This window comes from Uloborus diversus, chromosome 5, assembly GCF_026930045.1.
Source record: "Uloborus diversus isolate 005 chromosome 5, Udiv.v.3.1, whole genome shotgun sequence".
Classification (NCBI taxonomy): domain Eukaryota; kingdom Metazoa; phylum Arthropoda; class Arachnida; order Araneae; family Uloboridae; genus Uloborus; species Uloborus diversus.
The window spans coordinates 108,875,788-108,891,376 of NC_072735.1; the positions used below are offsets into that span (position 1 = coordinate 108,875,788).

General features: G+C 34.9%; 1 protein-coding gene across 1 annotated transcript in view; it reads left to right on the forward strand.

Annotated features, from left to right (window-relative positions):
- The window catches only part of LOC129221935 (uncharacterized), a 75,679-nt gene that overhangs the window by 47,856 nt on the left and 12,234 nt on the right, over nt 1-15,589 (forward strand). Inside the window, exon 10 of the mRNA XM_054856319.1 lies at nt 2,541-8,103. Coding sequence (XP_054712294.1) covers nt 2,541-8,103 — 5,563 coding nt within the window. The remainder of the gene's footprint in view (nt 1-2,540; nt 8,104-15,589) is intronic.

The window sequence follows — 15,589 nt, forward strand, 5'->3', positions numbered from 1 at the left end:
TTCAAATGACTGTTAAACAAGGCAGTTTTGCATAGCAAGTTTCGAGAAACGTTAACCGTTCTGGCGAACGATTAGCGAATTTCAGTAAAAGGTAATCTAATCTAGGTTTGCAGCGAGCAATCTTAAAATGCAAGTAAACATATATGCTTCTCCTCATATTAGTGTATTTATTATTAGTAATTAAAGGACAAATCGGCTTTATAGGAGATAAAAAATCAAGACTCGTTCACACAAATAAATGAACAAATTTGTCTGCTAAAGTCAGGAGATAAACGTATACAAACCTATTTGAGGACTAGCTATCATTAAATTGACGTTATTTCACCAATGATATCCAAACAATTACAAAAACAGATGCCCGAATAACTATTTTCAAATTGTAAACAAACATTGGCGCGGTGCGGTCGTGTCGTGAATGCGGTCACAATTTTATCCCATTCCAAATGGATTGACTCCTAATGGCTTGGCTCCATTCGGCTCGCTCGTGAATGGCGGCACTAAGGATTATCAAGCTAATCAGTACATTATTAAAGGAAAAGATGATGGAATTTAAAGACGAAACAAATTTTATTTTCGTCCAAATAAATTACAACAGGGTAGTTCTGTACACAAAAGATCAGTGCAGTGGAAGATCTTTATCTTTGGTGGAAAGAATAAATCAGGCAATATATGAAGTTTTAAAAGTTTTCGTTCAAAAGATCGGACCGCTAAACGGTCGGAGTTGGCTTCGCTCACTGATGGGCTGGTTTACAGTAACGTGGTAGCTTTGCGACTATAAACAATAGAGTTGCGTGATCATTTGTTTACATTTTAAAGCTACTGTTAATGCAATTTATTGTACTTTTTGTTTATTTGGCAAAATATTTCGAATTGCAAAGAATTGTTTTTCATTTTTAAAGAGTTTTTAGTCATTTTAGTTGAAGAATGTGTTTATTTTACATCAGTAGGAGGAGGGGGGGGGGGGGATGAGTGATTTTCGATTATTCAGAGAACTGTTTTTACCTTTATCATTTTTTTTTTTAAACGATGTCCTTTAGATGGTTTTATTCTTTTTCATATGGGGGATGCTGCAGCTGGATTTCCTATTTGTAAGGGGGGGGGGGTTGTAATGTTGTTCCCCGTTATGTGATGGGTAGTTAGTATTTTACACTTAATAGCTGAGGACGCTTTTTATCCTTTGAGTATGGCTGAGGGAACAAGCCGTCAAGTGCGGGAGAAAAAATAGTAAAACAACTGCTCAGTGGGCACTAGATAAATCAAGCTGTAATAAATATATGCATTCTGACACCAAGCAGCTTAAATCATTTTCTTTTTACTTATTTTTTTCAGCAAAATGGTTCAAACACTTGATATTTTATTGAAATTTTTTGACTTTTCAATTTACAAAGTTTGAACAGAACAATGTCTGTCGGCGCCTCGAGTTACTTTCGCAAAATTCGGATTCAACAAAGATTGTCTAAGCACTAGATCACAATTTTTAGAAGTTTAAGAATCCCTGATCTAGATCACTTATACTCCTTTAAAATGAATTTTCTGTAGCGAAATGAAACATGAATATTTCAAAAGATCATTCTTCTTACTATGCTGCCTTCACTAAGCAAAGTATGGAGTATTCTGTTCATTCTTTTTTAGAGAACCAGCAGACATTCATCATTGTCTGAACCTTTGCACAGATAAAAATATTGGATTTCAAGCAACTTTCATTTTACATATTATTTGCTAAAAAAGCTCTATCAATAACACTATGATTTCATCATGTTGGTGTCCTGTAATAGCATTTTTGCCAATACGCATTTTATCATGGTTTATTGTTAATAAAGTCACTATCATTTTTCAATGTTCAAGTACAAAAACAGTGAGCTAAACCTGAATCCGAAAATTACCATAAAGATACTATTGTGGCAAAAAATTGAGTTTTACCCGTTGTTTTACTTTGATTGATTTGACATAGATAAAGCTCAGTTGTGACTCTCACTACACGAAAAGAAAGTGAGACATTGTATTAAGTACAAAAACTCCTGTTTTTTCCTCTGTTGAGGAAAAAAATTTTTTTTAGGTGATTGTAACTTGTAATGATAGTACTTTAGTTTTATATTGCTACTAGATTAATGAAATATATAATTAGTTTATAGCATATTTTATATGTGACTTGCACTCTGTGACCAATATGACTCACACAACTATTCCCCTAAAATTTTTACTGGCAGTAAAAATACATACAAAAAATACGTAAAAAACAAATTGTTCTTAATTTTGCATAAATATTAAAGTTGAATCGATTATGCATATAATTCTTTTTAGAAATAATGAATAGAGAGATAAATCCACATATCTGTGTTATGGTACTCTTTGGCATGGAATTAGCTAAGAGTTAACTGATTTTCAAGATATCAATCCTGTTTTTTCTACTTTAAAAAATGGCTATCTTTCTTTGATAACATTGCTACATTTGTAAATTTAGCCTATTAAAAACATTTGCAGTAAAATTTGAATTTTTTAGTTTTGTAATAAATTTTCATTTTGGAAATTTTATTTTTCAGGCTCTCTGATGCTGGACCTGAAAACTTTGATCTTGTTGGTTCAATATTACAAAGTCAAACATTACTTCATCGTCCTGATGTTTTGACTTTGAAGCGTGATGGATCATTACTTTGTTCTAAAAAGGAGAATGGCAGCAGCTCTCCTTCTTCCTCAAGTAGTATGGAAAGTATTGGACACAATCAAAATCCTTTGCAAATATCATCTTTATTTAGTGATAATACTGTATCCCCATACACTGATGATGTCTGTGGTCAGCAACGACCATTAAATCCTACTCAGAATAGTGCTGTAAAATATAGTGGTACTCCTAGACAGAATTACAGTTGTAGCTCTACAACATCGTCAGTTGAAAGATCTCCCAGCTATGATACTAATATTTCTACAAAATCTGCACATGGAGGACATGATAATGAACAGTATAATAATGAAAATAGCTCCCCAATGGCGCACAAAAATTTCTGCAGCTCTTCAACTCCTGAAGTTAAAAAAACTATTTCTCCTAACCTTAAAGATTCTGCTAAAAGTCAGCACAGTGAAGAAGAAGTTGATATTTACAGTGATATTGAATCTGTAGGCGAGGAGGAGGGTGAAGTTAATGAAAGAGAACCAATGAAAATATCTTACAAATGTGAAGAACTTTCGCTTACAAATGCCGGTGATGGGAGCGATTCTAGTGACAATGAGCTGGTCATCGATGAAAGTACCCCTGTTGAAGATGAAAATGAGGGCCATAAAGCTCATCTGTCAACTTTGAACTCAAAAAATAATCTTTCAGAAAATAAATTTTCAATAGCTCAAAGTGATGAAAGTAATGTGAGCAGTACGGCATTGTCTGACCAAGATCAACAGATTACTGACAATAGCCATCAGTCTCCTAGCTGCTCCTATGTTGGTGGTGGTTGTGATACAAAACATCGTATTGTGGATAAAATGTCTGAGCATAATATTTTAAATAAGGAAGTTGTTTCCAATAGTGAAAAAAATACACACAGAGACCATAACGCCCAAAATAGTGATATTGATATTCAACAAGATGAAAATTCTGAAGATACTGCAGGAAATGTTTATAGTGCATCTTCATCTCCTAAGCAATTAATACAAGATTTTAGAACTGTCAGTTTGGAAACTTACTCTAATGCATCTGAAGAGAAGGAAGAAAATCTTAAAAATGGAATTTTGAATGGAAACGAAAGTACATTAGATTCTTTGTCGCAGCCCGAAGGAAACGAGAAATACACTACTGAAAGCAATTCACTTTTAAGCTGTGAAAGTGATGTTCAGAATAATGAGATTAGTGAATCAGAAGATGTTCAAAATATGGATGTGAGTGAACCTGAAGAAATCGAAAATGAAGTTACCAGTGAACCAGAGGACACTCAAAATGCTGATGAAAGTGAACCAGAAGATGCTCGCGATGCTGATGTAAGTGAATCTGAAGATATTCTAAATGCAGATGCAAGTGGGCCAGAAGACACCCAAAATGCTGAAATGAGTGAGTCGGAAGATACACAGAATTCTACCAGAAATGACTCTGAATATCCTCAAAATGATACAGAAGGCAGTGAGCCTGAAGATACCCATAATGTTAACACCAGTGAGCCTGAAGATGTTCAAAATGCAAATGAAAGTGAACCAGAAGATATTCAGGATGAAAGTGAATCAGAAGTTGTACAAAATGCTAGTATTAGTGAACCTGAAGATGCACAAAATATCGGAAGTGAACCAGAAGATGCACATAATGAAAACACTAGTAATCTGGAAAATAACCTCAGCAATGAAACTAATGAACGTCAAGTACTAAATAACACAAATGATGTTGCTAATGAGCCTCAGGTGACTAATGTTGAAACTTTATCGAGAGAAGTAAATCCATCAGAATGTAGCAAAAAATCTGCTAATACATCAAGCGAATTTAATGATGAAAATGTGCATGCTCCTGAAGAAAAGCTCAAAGATACTAAAAATACAGATTTAGTTGATATTTGTAATGATATTTCAATGAAATCTGATGGCCTTGATGAGGATGATTTGGAAAATGCTGGTACTCCATGTTTGGATGAAAACTTTGAAGGACAGATTGAAAATTCTCCAATTTGTAATGAAAATTCAGGAAGCTTGTGTGAGTCTGAAGACCAAAAAAATAATGAACATATTTATGAGTCTGGAATGCTAAGCGTAGTTCAAGACACTGGACCAACAAAAGAAACTTTTAAATCTGCTCAAATTGCACATAAAGAGTCTTTAAACGCCGAAAAAGAAAGGCTTGAGCCTGATGATGATTTAGGGGTTGAAGATATTTCTGAAGCTGGAAGTGAAGATTTAGACAATGAGTTTCCAGATGAGCATGAAAATATGGAATCTCATGATTCAGTTTTCAATGAGCCGAAAAGAGAAAGGACCCATGCTTATCATAAAAGTCATACTTCATATGAAGATGAGCATGATGATAAAAGGAATCGTCTTACATCCAGTGATCGATACCCTTCTACTTCCCACTCAAATCATTCTCTTGAGGATCATGAAGAAGGGGAAATAATTGAGGAAAGACCTCCACGAAGATCAGATAAAAAACGCAGTTCAAAAGTTGTCCGTTATCGTGAGCAAAGTGAAGAGTATAGGGAGAGAACTCCAAAAATAAGCATATCAGACTTGCCGCGTATACCGAAAATTAAACGCGACAGGGAGAAAAATAATGTACCTGAAGAAATACCAATTGAAAGTAAACGTACTAGTGTGTTAGGCAGAGTTGATTTAGGAGGGGATATCAGTTGGAAGCGACTGTCAAAACACACTAGAGAAAGGAGTTATAGAGATGGCAGGCCTAAAGATGAGCGACTATTATTTAGAGAAAGAGAATCATCAAGAAAAAATGATAAGAAAAATAATGATAATGAATGGAGAAATGGTAGCAAAAACCGAGATTCTGAGAGACGGAGAGATGACAAAAAATCTGAAAATGAGAAGCCAAAATGCGAACATATTTCACGTTCTCGTAAAAGTGAAAAGTCTAAAGAAAAAACTATGGATTGGAATTACTCAGAGCGTGAGAAACGGAAATCGCATAAAGATAAACATTCAAAAGATAAGCATAAAGAGAAAAAGGAAAAGCATGAAAAAAAGCATTCTAAAAGTGAAGATAAATATGAGAGAGAGAAAACTAAAGATGATAGTCGGTATGAAAGAGAATTGCGATATGAAAAAGAAGAGCATTTTGAAAGAATAGTGTATGAAAAAGGAAAGTTTAAAGAAAAGGAACATAAAAATAAGCACAAAGATCGTAAAAGTGACGGGAAATCTAATAAAGAACATTCTCGTGAGAAACACAAACATGCACATGGTAATGAATACTTTTCAGAAGGTAAACGAGAAAGGGAAGTGAGAAAAATAGATGATAAGTTAAAAATTGTTGTCGAACAGAAAGAACGAAAAGATAAATCCAGTAAACATAAAGATAAAAAAGAAGCAAAACATGAAAAGAAATTAATTCATCATCATGAACATCGAAAAAAAGAAATTGAAAGAAGTCCATATACAGAATTAACCTCAATTGAGTCAAAAGAAATTTTTGCTAAAGGTGATAGTATCATCATCAATGTCAATTTTAATCGAGCATGCTCTCCAAAAGAACCAGTTGATAACAGTGGTTCAAGTATAAAAGATTGGAAAAGCATATCAGATGAATTTGATGTCGAAGATCAGTTAAGTGTTGATGAGAGCAAAAGTAAACTTTTATCGGAAAAGGGAAAAAATTCTTTAGATGCTTCAGTGAGTAAAAGACCAGCTACACCACCTGAAAGGAATACCCAAGTTATGTCTGTTAGTGAATCTTACTGGCAAGGTGGAGAGGACAGTGATGTTAATAATTCTCCTTTATCTGAAAAATCTGCTGAAGAAGGAGTAGCTGCTGAGGAAGATAATGAGACAGTAGAATCAGTTGATGTTTATGAAGCTGAAAACTTTTCAAATAGTAGTACAAGTGTTGAGGTGCTTGAAACACAAGTATCTCCTAAAGATGGAGTGGATGAAACAGAGGAAGTTTCTGAATGCCCAGATAAAAACTCTGATAAACCTTTTACAAAAGAGAATGATAACTTCAGTGCTAAGAGAAGATCTCCACGATCACCATCTCCACCGTCTCCTGCTGATAATGACAGCTATGATCCTTGTGAACCAACCAGAAGTCCTTCACCTCCTCCAATGCCTCCTGCACCACCTTTACCTGCAGCAGCACCTAAGCCTCCTCCATCACCTGAGCTGCCACCATTGCCACCAGATCCTGAGCCTATAGATACTATTCGTGAAGACCCACGGTCTCATAAGCAGTGTTCCAGTTCAGACTTTATAAGCAGCTCAACTGTAGTGCCTAGTTCTTCTCAGCCAACCACTGTACTTAGTCAAACATCTATCGCAAATTCTTTATCCATGCCGAATATGCTGTTGCCGCCTCCAACATTTCTTACACATGCTTCATCTACTACAAATACTTTGCCTACCATATCACCTCTCATTCCTCCTAGAAATTTTGGTTTTCAAGTTAACAATCATGGAGCTCTTCTGTTCCCTCCAAACCATGTGCAACAAAATATTCCGAACTCCTTTGTGCCAACTCAGATGCATGCAGGAACTAGTTTACCACCTCCACCTAATCCACCAAGCCTTCCACATATGGGCTCTGTTCCACCACCCCCTCCCCCACCCAGTGCAATGGCCTTAATATCACAAGTAAGGCATCCACAGATAAATGTTCAGCCAACTTTGCCTCCTAGTTCATTGTTGCAAAGTATAACTTTAGGTCATACAGTCAATATGGCGCAAATGCAATTGACACAGTTGCACCATTTAACTCCTAGCTTACATAGTTCTATTTCCAATCATCAGTCATCAATGATAATGCCCGCAGTCAGTCAACCTGGGAGTCTTCCTGTCTCCATTCAGCAAACACAACAAGGTGCTAGAATTGTTATAGCTCAAAATCAAATACCTAACCACACAGCAAATGTGCAAAATCAAAATAACAATAATTCTCAGATTCATCCTGTTAATTCACTTTCTCTTCATCCTCAAACTATTTCAAACAATTTGCAGCAAAAATCTGATAAAGTTTCTAAGCATTCACCACCAAATGAAAAAACTGAAGTAGTAGACATGGAAGTTGATTCCCCATATTCACCAGGAGATTCACCATCAATGGACAGTGTAGGAGATTACTCTCCAACAAGTTCTCCTCTTCCTTCTTCTCCTAAAACAAAGGACGTATTTGATAGCTTACTACCTTTAGATCAATGGACTTTTGAGAAACAAACTCAAGATGGTAGAACAGAAAAATCAAAACGTTCAGGTTCTAAGCATGACACACCGTCAAAACGAATGAAGCGTGAACATAAAGAATCTGGCAAAGTTCGTCACTCCATCAGGTTACAAGTTTCAGATAAAATGAAAAACTCTCGTAAAGAACAGAAACTATCAGAGAAAAAAGAAACTCTTATGAAATTAGATGATTCTCAACTAAAAATTTTAGATGAGCTTCCTAGTTCTGCTGTTGAAATGCAAGTAAAAGAAAAGGTAATTTTATTTCAAACAGTTACAAAAAAAATTTTTTTTGTCAAACCATTGTGATTATTAACTGTGCCGTTGCAAAAATCCTCATCATTATAATTCATACTGATATTGTTTTTTATCCAAGGGATTCTTTTAAGCACTTCTAAACAAACATTTCATTAATTATCATGTACCTACTACTCTATCAGGGGTCTGTTCAGGATTTTTCAAAGTCCGTTTTTTGTGAAAAATTAAAAAAAAATTGTGAAAAATTAAATAATTTTGTGAAAAATTAATTAATTTTGTGAAAAATCAAATAATTCTGAAAAAAAAAAGTAAAAATGAAACTTTAGGGGGGAGGGTGGGCATCGCTCTTTTTGAGATGGTCACCCCTCAAGTATCAATGTTTATTTATCATTCTACATTATGTTAAATTTTCTAGAAATGTTATATGTATATAGTCCAGTCAATAGATACATTTTACATTATGAAAAATGGGGTCAAAGATTTTTAAAAAAAATTTGTACATATTGATGCCGACATGGGAAAACCAAGTTATCCAACACGAAGGACCCCGGAAGAACTTTTGGGGGCCCAAAAACCTCAAAAATTTATGACTTTTTTTGTTTTTTACAAAATATCTCCGAAATGGTTCAACTTAGGAAAAAATATCAAATACAAAGTTTAAAGAACATTAAATTTCCTACAACTTTCGTATTTACAACTTTTTTGTATCACAAATAACAAACTTGCTATAGCTCTTTGAAAATAGGCAGTTTTCCTCCACTCCGCAAAAAAAAAAGCATTCACACCGAAAACAAGGCGTCACAATTATTAGAACTTGAATAGAAACTTTAGTTTCAGAGAGTTTATCGACAGTTTGAGTTTCCTGCTCCTTCCCCACTGCTCACGGACTAACATTTCCGGTCTGACAGGGGTAGGCTTCATCAGACTCCAATAACAGATGATATATTGCAGTTTGTAACTGGACTACACATTATATACATTCATTTGAGGCATATAATTCCTACATTCTAGACTAATTATTACAAACAAAGATGCAATCTCTAAATATTAATGTGAAGGAATGAATATTAGGCAGCAAATAAGCAAACTATGTTGATACAATAATAATAATAAAGCCTCCCCCCACTGCTCATGAACTAATATTTCGGATCTGATAGAGGTAGTCTTCATCAGACTCCAATATTATTTGATTTATATTTCAGTTTGTAATTTAATTACATAATCTACACATTCATTTAAAGCACATAATTCGTACCATCTTTTCTAACTATTACAAGCGAAAATGTGATAGTTGAATATAAATGTAAATTAATAAATATCAGGGTGCTAATAAGCAAACAATAGACACAATAATGCACAAATGAAGGTGCAATAGTAATGCGTAAAATATTCTGCAGAAACTGACTTTTTAAGGCATGAAAAACCCGAAAGAATTACCTTTCAAAATGAAAATCCAACTGTAAAAGTTTAATACGTACATCTAAATTACAGGGAGATTCATTCGACCTTAAATCAAATAGAGAAAAGACAACAAAATTTGTTGTTTATCTTCTTCAAAGCCATTTTGAAGGCCCAGGTTCTCCTTGTTCAGAATCTGTTGGGGGTAGAAAGAATATGTGGTCCTTGACTTGTTCATCTCCTTGTTGCTGTGATTCCAAAAGCTCCTGGAACAAATCATCTTCTGCAGTCTCATCCAAAGATGAAATTTGTGCAACATTTTTACAATTTATGCCACTACAGTGTTTGCACATGCTGGAGCATTTCAAACCCACCTTGCAACAAGAACAGGCTCTAGTACAATTTTTCTTGCAGGTACAATAAGATACAATCTTCAAAAGAGTCTGAGGAGCTGAATCGCTTTCCAAGTCAACAGACAATAAATAGACCTTGCATTCTGTGTTCCCAATCCCATTTCCCTAGATAAATTATGATGCCCAACTAACTTAGAATTTGCTGGTTGCACCAATATGAATGATAACGTCCAGCATTTTTTCTTTTTTTTGCACGCTGGAGGTAGCCCTGCAATATTTATTTTGGCTCTGTATACTGGTTTCATAAAAAGATTAAATCGCAAAGTATCCAAAGATAGGTTCAAATACCTTACGTCACCTGTGTATAATATTTTCAAAATATTTTCTCCAGCTGCAGATAACAGCATCATGATGACTGATTGGATCCATAAATACTTCAATAGCTTCCGAAATTTCAGGAATTTTTTTGACTATGTTGCACAACTTAATTTTGCCTTGGCCAAAGATTGCCGATGTCGTATCACACCCGCTAAACGCATAGATAAAAGGAATATTGCTGGGGTCCAACTTAAAGGATTTAGTGGAAAAAAAACAAACAAACCACAAGTATTCCCTCTTTCAGGTTTTAAAAAGAACAAGTTGCTGAAAGACTATCCTAAAGCTGTCATCAGCACCAACAAATCCATATCCTCGCCCGCTATAACAATCTTTTCAATTTCCTTCACCTTTGAAAGAACAGTAAGTCGGCATCTTCTTGAGCCTGCCTGGCTTCAATGTCACCCTCTTCGAAATACGTCTTAAGAAGTTGGATAAGACGATTTTTGTTGTTATAATTTGCCAGAAATATTTCTCGAGGAATTTAGCTTACCAAGTTAGGTTAAACCATTACTTCAAGGGAAAAGATTGATTGCTCATTGATATAGCATTTGTGACAGGCAGTGTGAATTGTCACTTCTTTTAAGTCCTTCAAAAATCACTGATGATCCTCATTTTGACGTTTTGCACTGCTCTCTTCTTTTCTCTGAAGATTTTCTATTCCCTTCTCCTTCACAATCCTTACTTCGCCTTCATTCAAACTGATTTTGCAAATAAAAAAAAACATCTTGGTCAGGCGTAATCATTTCTACAAAAAAAATTGTAATACAGAACACACAAATTGATAAAACATACTCTTGCTCGAACTCTGAAATGACCAATACGCGTAGCTATTGATTTGATACATCGCATTTGGAGAAAAAAAAAGTTATAGAAAGGGGGTGTTTTGTTTATGTTAAGGGGAACAGAGGCTGATTTACCCTCAGCTGCGAAAGACAAATCATTTCCAAGGTCAGGCAGCCGGCGTTTCTCCTTTTTTCCTTCGTTATCCGATGTGCCTTTACGCACTTTGCTGAGGGGTTTAGAAAAAATGTGACATTCAAGAAGTTGTAACTCGCTTGCTGTTCATGCTACAAAAATGTTGTAATGACAAAAGTTGAAGAAAATTTAATCTTCTTCAACATTTACATTGGAAGTTTTTCTCTAATTTTAACCATTTTTGAGATATTTTGGAAATACCACAAAAAGTCACAAATTTTTGGGGGTTTTCAGCCCCCAAAACTTCTCCCGAGGTCTTTCGTGTTAAATAACTTGTTTTTTTCATATTGGCACTAGTATATACAAATTTAAAAAAAAAATCTTTGACCCCATTTTTTGTAAGGTATTTAAAATAATTGTAACAAAGAAATTCAGGCAAGGGTTCAGCATTTAACTTTTTGACCCAAGACACTGTTAAAGAGCACAGAATTTCGTTTAAAACTTATAAACTCCATGATTTTTACAAAAATAAAAAAATATTTCATTAGTTTACCTCTTAACAAAGCGTACTAAACATTGAAAATTTGAAAAATCAGATTCCCATAGCGGATGCAAAGAGATTGCAATCCTCAAAGTGAAGGTATTAAAAGTTTTAAAACGGCTTGTAAAATAAATATTTTTGATAAAATTTCTTTAGAATTGCATTTTAGAGTCCTATATTTAACATATCAATATCTGGACACAGTTGAAGCAAAATAAATAAAATGAAAAATAAACCATCGATTCAGCATTTTAATTTGTGACTCATAAATGAAAATGGAATAAAAGAGACTTTTCATTTATTTGTATCCTATAAAAGCGAAGTTAGCTTGAAAAGAGAATAAAATATGATTCTCTTATTGGATGTAAAAAGATTGCATTTTCCATAATGTAGGCATCTAAAAAAAACAAACGGTAAATAAAAGTTTATTAAAAATTATTTATCCTTTATAGCATAGAAAAATCAAACCCATATACCGTAATTTCGGGTAGATAAGCCGCCCTATCGTATACGCCGCATGCGCACTAATCAAGTAACTAAAAAAAAAGTTTATCAGATAAGCCGCCCCATCGTATACGCCGCGGGAGAGCAAATCAAAACATGGCGCCCCTGACGTTCAATTAGTCTGAAATTCTCCTCTATGTATATAGATACGATCATTTTTGTATTGTTTATATTACTTTCTACAAACAGCAATATATAAATTTAAATAATAAATAAATAAAAATCTTACCTTGTGATTTTCCACAAAATAACTTCATCAAAATTTAAAATCTTATTCAATTAACTTTGTTATAAACTTTAATTTTTTTTAAATTAAAACATAAAAGAGTAAAAATCAAGACATACATATACAATTAAAATAAGACAAAATAATAACATTAAAATCACACGTCATCAAAACCTTCGTAATCTGATTCGTCGACATCAGAATCGAAAAGGGAAAGCAAATTGTCATCCAATTGAAAGTCACTTTCGTCTCAGTCACTTCCTTCTGAATCACTCAGTTCTCTTGCATCTGAGATGATTTCAGACTTCACAAAAGCTGAAATTATGGTGGAGGGCGGGACAGCTTGCCAGGCGTCATGCACCCACTGGGCCACCTCTTCACGTGACGCTTTTCTCATTCTCCCAGCTGCGGTGTAGGAGTGAATTCCGCTGCGCATCCACTCCTCCCACTTTTTACGCAATTCACGTTTGAGCACCCGATTGACAGTAATATCAAGTGGTTGCAGAACTTTGGTGAGCCCACCTGGGATCACCGACAATTCAGAGCTCATTTTCTTTACTTCCGACTTCACTGCTGGAACTAAATGCGAGCGCATTAAATCCAACACAATGAGGCCTTGGGGGCGAAAAAAAGCGCCCTTCCTCTTCCGGTAGACTGCCGCCAACCAAAGGAGCATCAATTCTTCACACATCCAACCCTTTTCGTTTGGCGGCAAACACTACCCCCTTAGGAAAGTTTCCTTTAGGGATAGTCTTTCGTTTGAAGATAATTAACGGAGAAAACTTTTCTCCGTCAGCAGAGCAACTTAGAACACAAGTGAACTAGGATTTCTCGTTCCCTGTTGTCAACACGGACACAGTTCTTTCACCTGTACCATGTACAGTTCTGCTTGGAGGGCAGTCAAATGTGACGAGCACTTCGTCCATATTAAAGATCTGCCCGCCACACAACTTCATCTCTTCGATTTTCATTTTTATGAACTTCAAAAAAGCTTCCTTCTTTTCTATCCAATCCGAAGGAAGCTTTTGCCCAACAGTGGTTTTAGCCCGCACAGAAAGTCTGTTCCTTTTCATAAACCGGAAGCACCAATTGGGGCCCCCGACGAAATTTGTAATCCCCATGCCAGCAGCAATGAGCTTTGCCTGTGTCCTAATTCTGACGGTGGACACAGGAAATCCTTTCTCACGTTGCTCCAGGGTCCGTTTGGCAAAATTTTCCTCCAAAACAGGCCAAGCTACAAAGCCCGTCCGACGAGACCTTTTCGTCTTCGGCATTTTTTCGAGCTCGCCCTGCTCGGATTTCCAGCGCCAGATGCATCTTTCGTCTATTTGAAATTCTCTGGCGGCAGCTCTATTTCCAATTTCTAGCGCTCTCTTCACAGCCGAGAGCTTGAAAGCAGCTGTGTAGCTTTTCCTTCGAATAGGAGCCATCATAAATAATCCAAGAGAAAAAATAACCAAGATAGTACTAGTAGACAAAGCAACAACGAGCAACGATAGAATAATAATGCAGTTGACCTCGTGCGTGAAAAAAGAAAAGGTTGAAAAACGCTACAGTTGTGAGCAAATAACTTGTGGTACTAGATAACATCTTTGTTTGGTTGGATTGAAAAACAAACTTAGTAATAATAACGGTAATAATAATAGTAAAATCGTAACTTCATTCCAAATAAAAAAAAAAATTAAATCAACATGTCATAATTTGTTACATCGAAAAATTGCTTAACTTTTTTTTTATTTCATCATGATTAAAATATTTTAAAACATCATTCAAATTTTCAAAAGCTGCAACTTCAATCAACAGCATTAAAATATTAATAATAAATTAGCGATTCCTCCACTTTAGTGCTTTGTGAAATGTATTATATCATCATGCATCTGGCAGCATTGGAAAGAATAACAACAGCGAAATCCTATGGAAGCGCACCCTACCGCGGTTAGGGGAGTTAATTCAGAGCAAATCTGTTTGAAAGTGCGATTTGAGAGCTCTTTGACTCGCGTTTTGAATGCTTTTTTTTCCCCTTGCTCGACTGTGCAAGCATGAAAATCTTTAAGAAAGTAGGGTGGGGAAAAATTTTCTTCAGATACGCAGCCCTGGAAGATACGCCACAGATGTTAAATTTTAACTTCGAAACAGGTATAAGCGGCGGCTTATCTACCCGAAATTACGGTAACTTTCTCCCAAAATAACAAACATTGCACTGAATATTGTTTATTAAAGCATGAGTGGGGAGAAAAGTGCTTGGGTCACCTATTCAGAGAAGATTGAGACTTTCTTTTCCAGAGAAGTTTACATCAACACCGCTGCATAAAACAAGCAAAATTATAAACCAAACCGACTTTCAGCTATTAATTTCTTTGAAAGAAATCAACAACAAGCAATATATTTATTTAGTTATTTATCCGTAGTAGTTAGTTATTTATTGCTTTCAAGAGTGTCACAAGAGTGCCGATTTTTTTTCTTTTGCAAATTGCAAGATTTGCTCTTTCAATAAACAATTTCTGAAAGATCTGTTTTTGTTTATCAGAATTTTGTGAAGGGTCCGTTTTAGCTGATCGGGATTTTGTGAAAGGTCTGTTTTGGTTGATCGAATTTTTGTGAGGGTTCCGTTAATGAACCCCAATTTCCTCTTTCCAGACCCCTGTCTATAGAGCTCTTTACTTTAGTACTGGGTTCTGAAATTTAGCTTGAGTGATATCAAAAATAAATTTCCTTTTATTTAAATTTAAATGTGCATATAGTAGCTAAATAAATGAAAACTGCAGCAATTTTTATAAGTTGTGAGAACAGAAGAATCATTCTTATTAGTCTTAAAATACTTAATACTTATTCAGTATTATTTATTGTGTATGGTTAAGGCTGTTTTAAATGCTTTTGAGTACTGAAAGCCTTTTTTTTTTGCTTTGCCTTTTTGTTTCTTCTGCTTCCATCTTTCTGTCACCAGTAGCAAAGCAATAGGGTGGTTAAAAATATATATAAAAAATCAGAATTATTGATTTTTTAAGTTCTCATACTCAAATTTTGTTTCAATATATATCTTAAAGTAATTTTTGCGAAATTTAACCACAGTTAATTAATATTTAGAGGTAATTCAAAAAAGTTCGAGTTTATAATTTGTGGATTTTACTCTTGCTTGTTACAAATATAGCTTGTATCTCAACATATAAA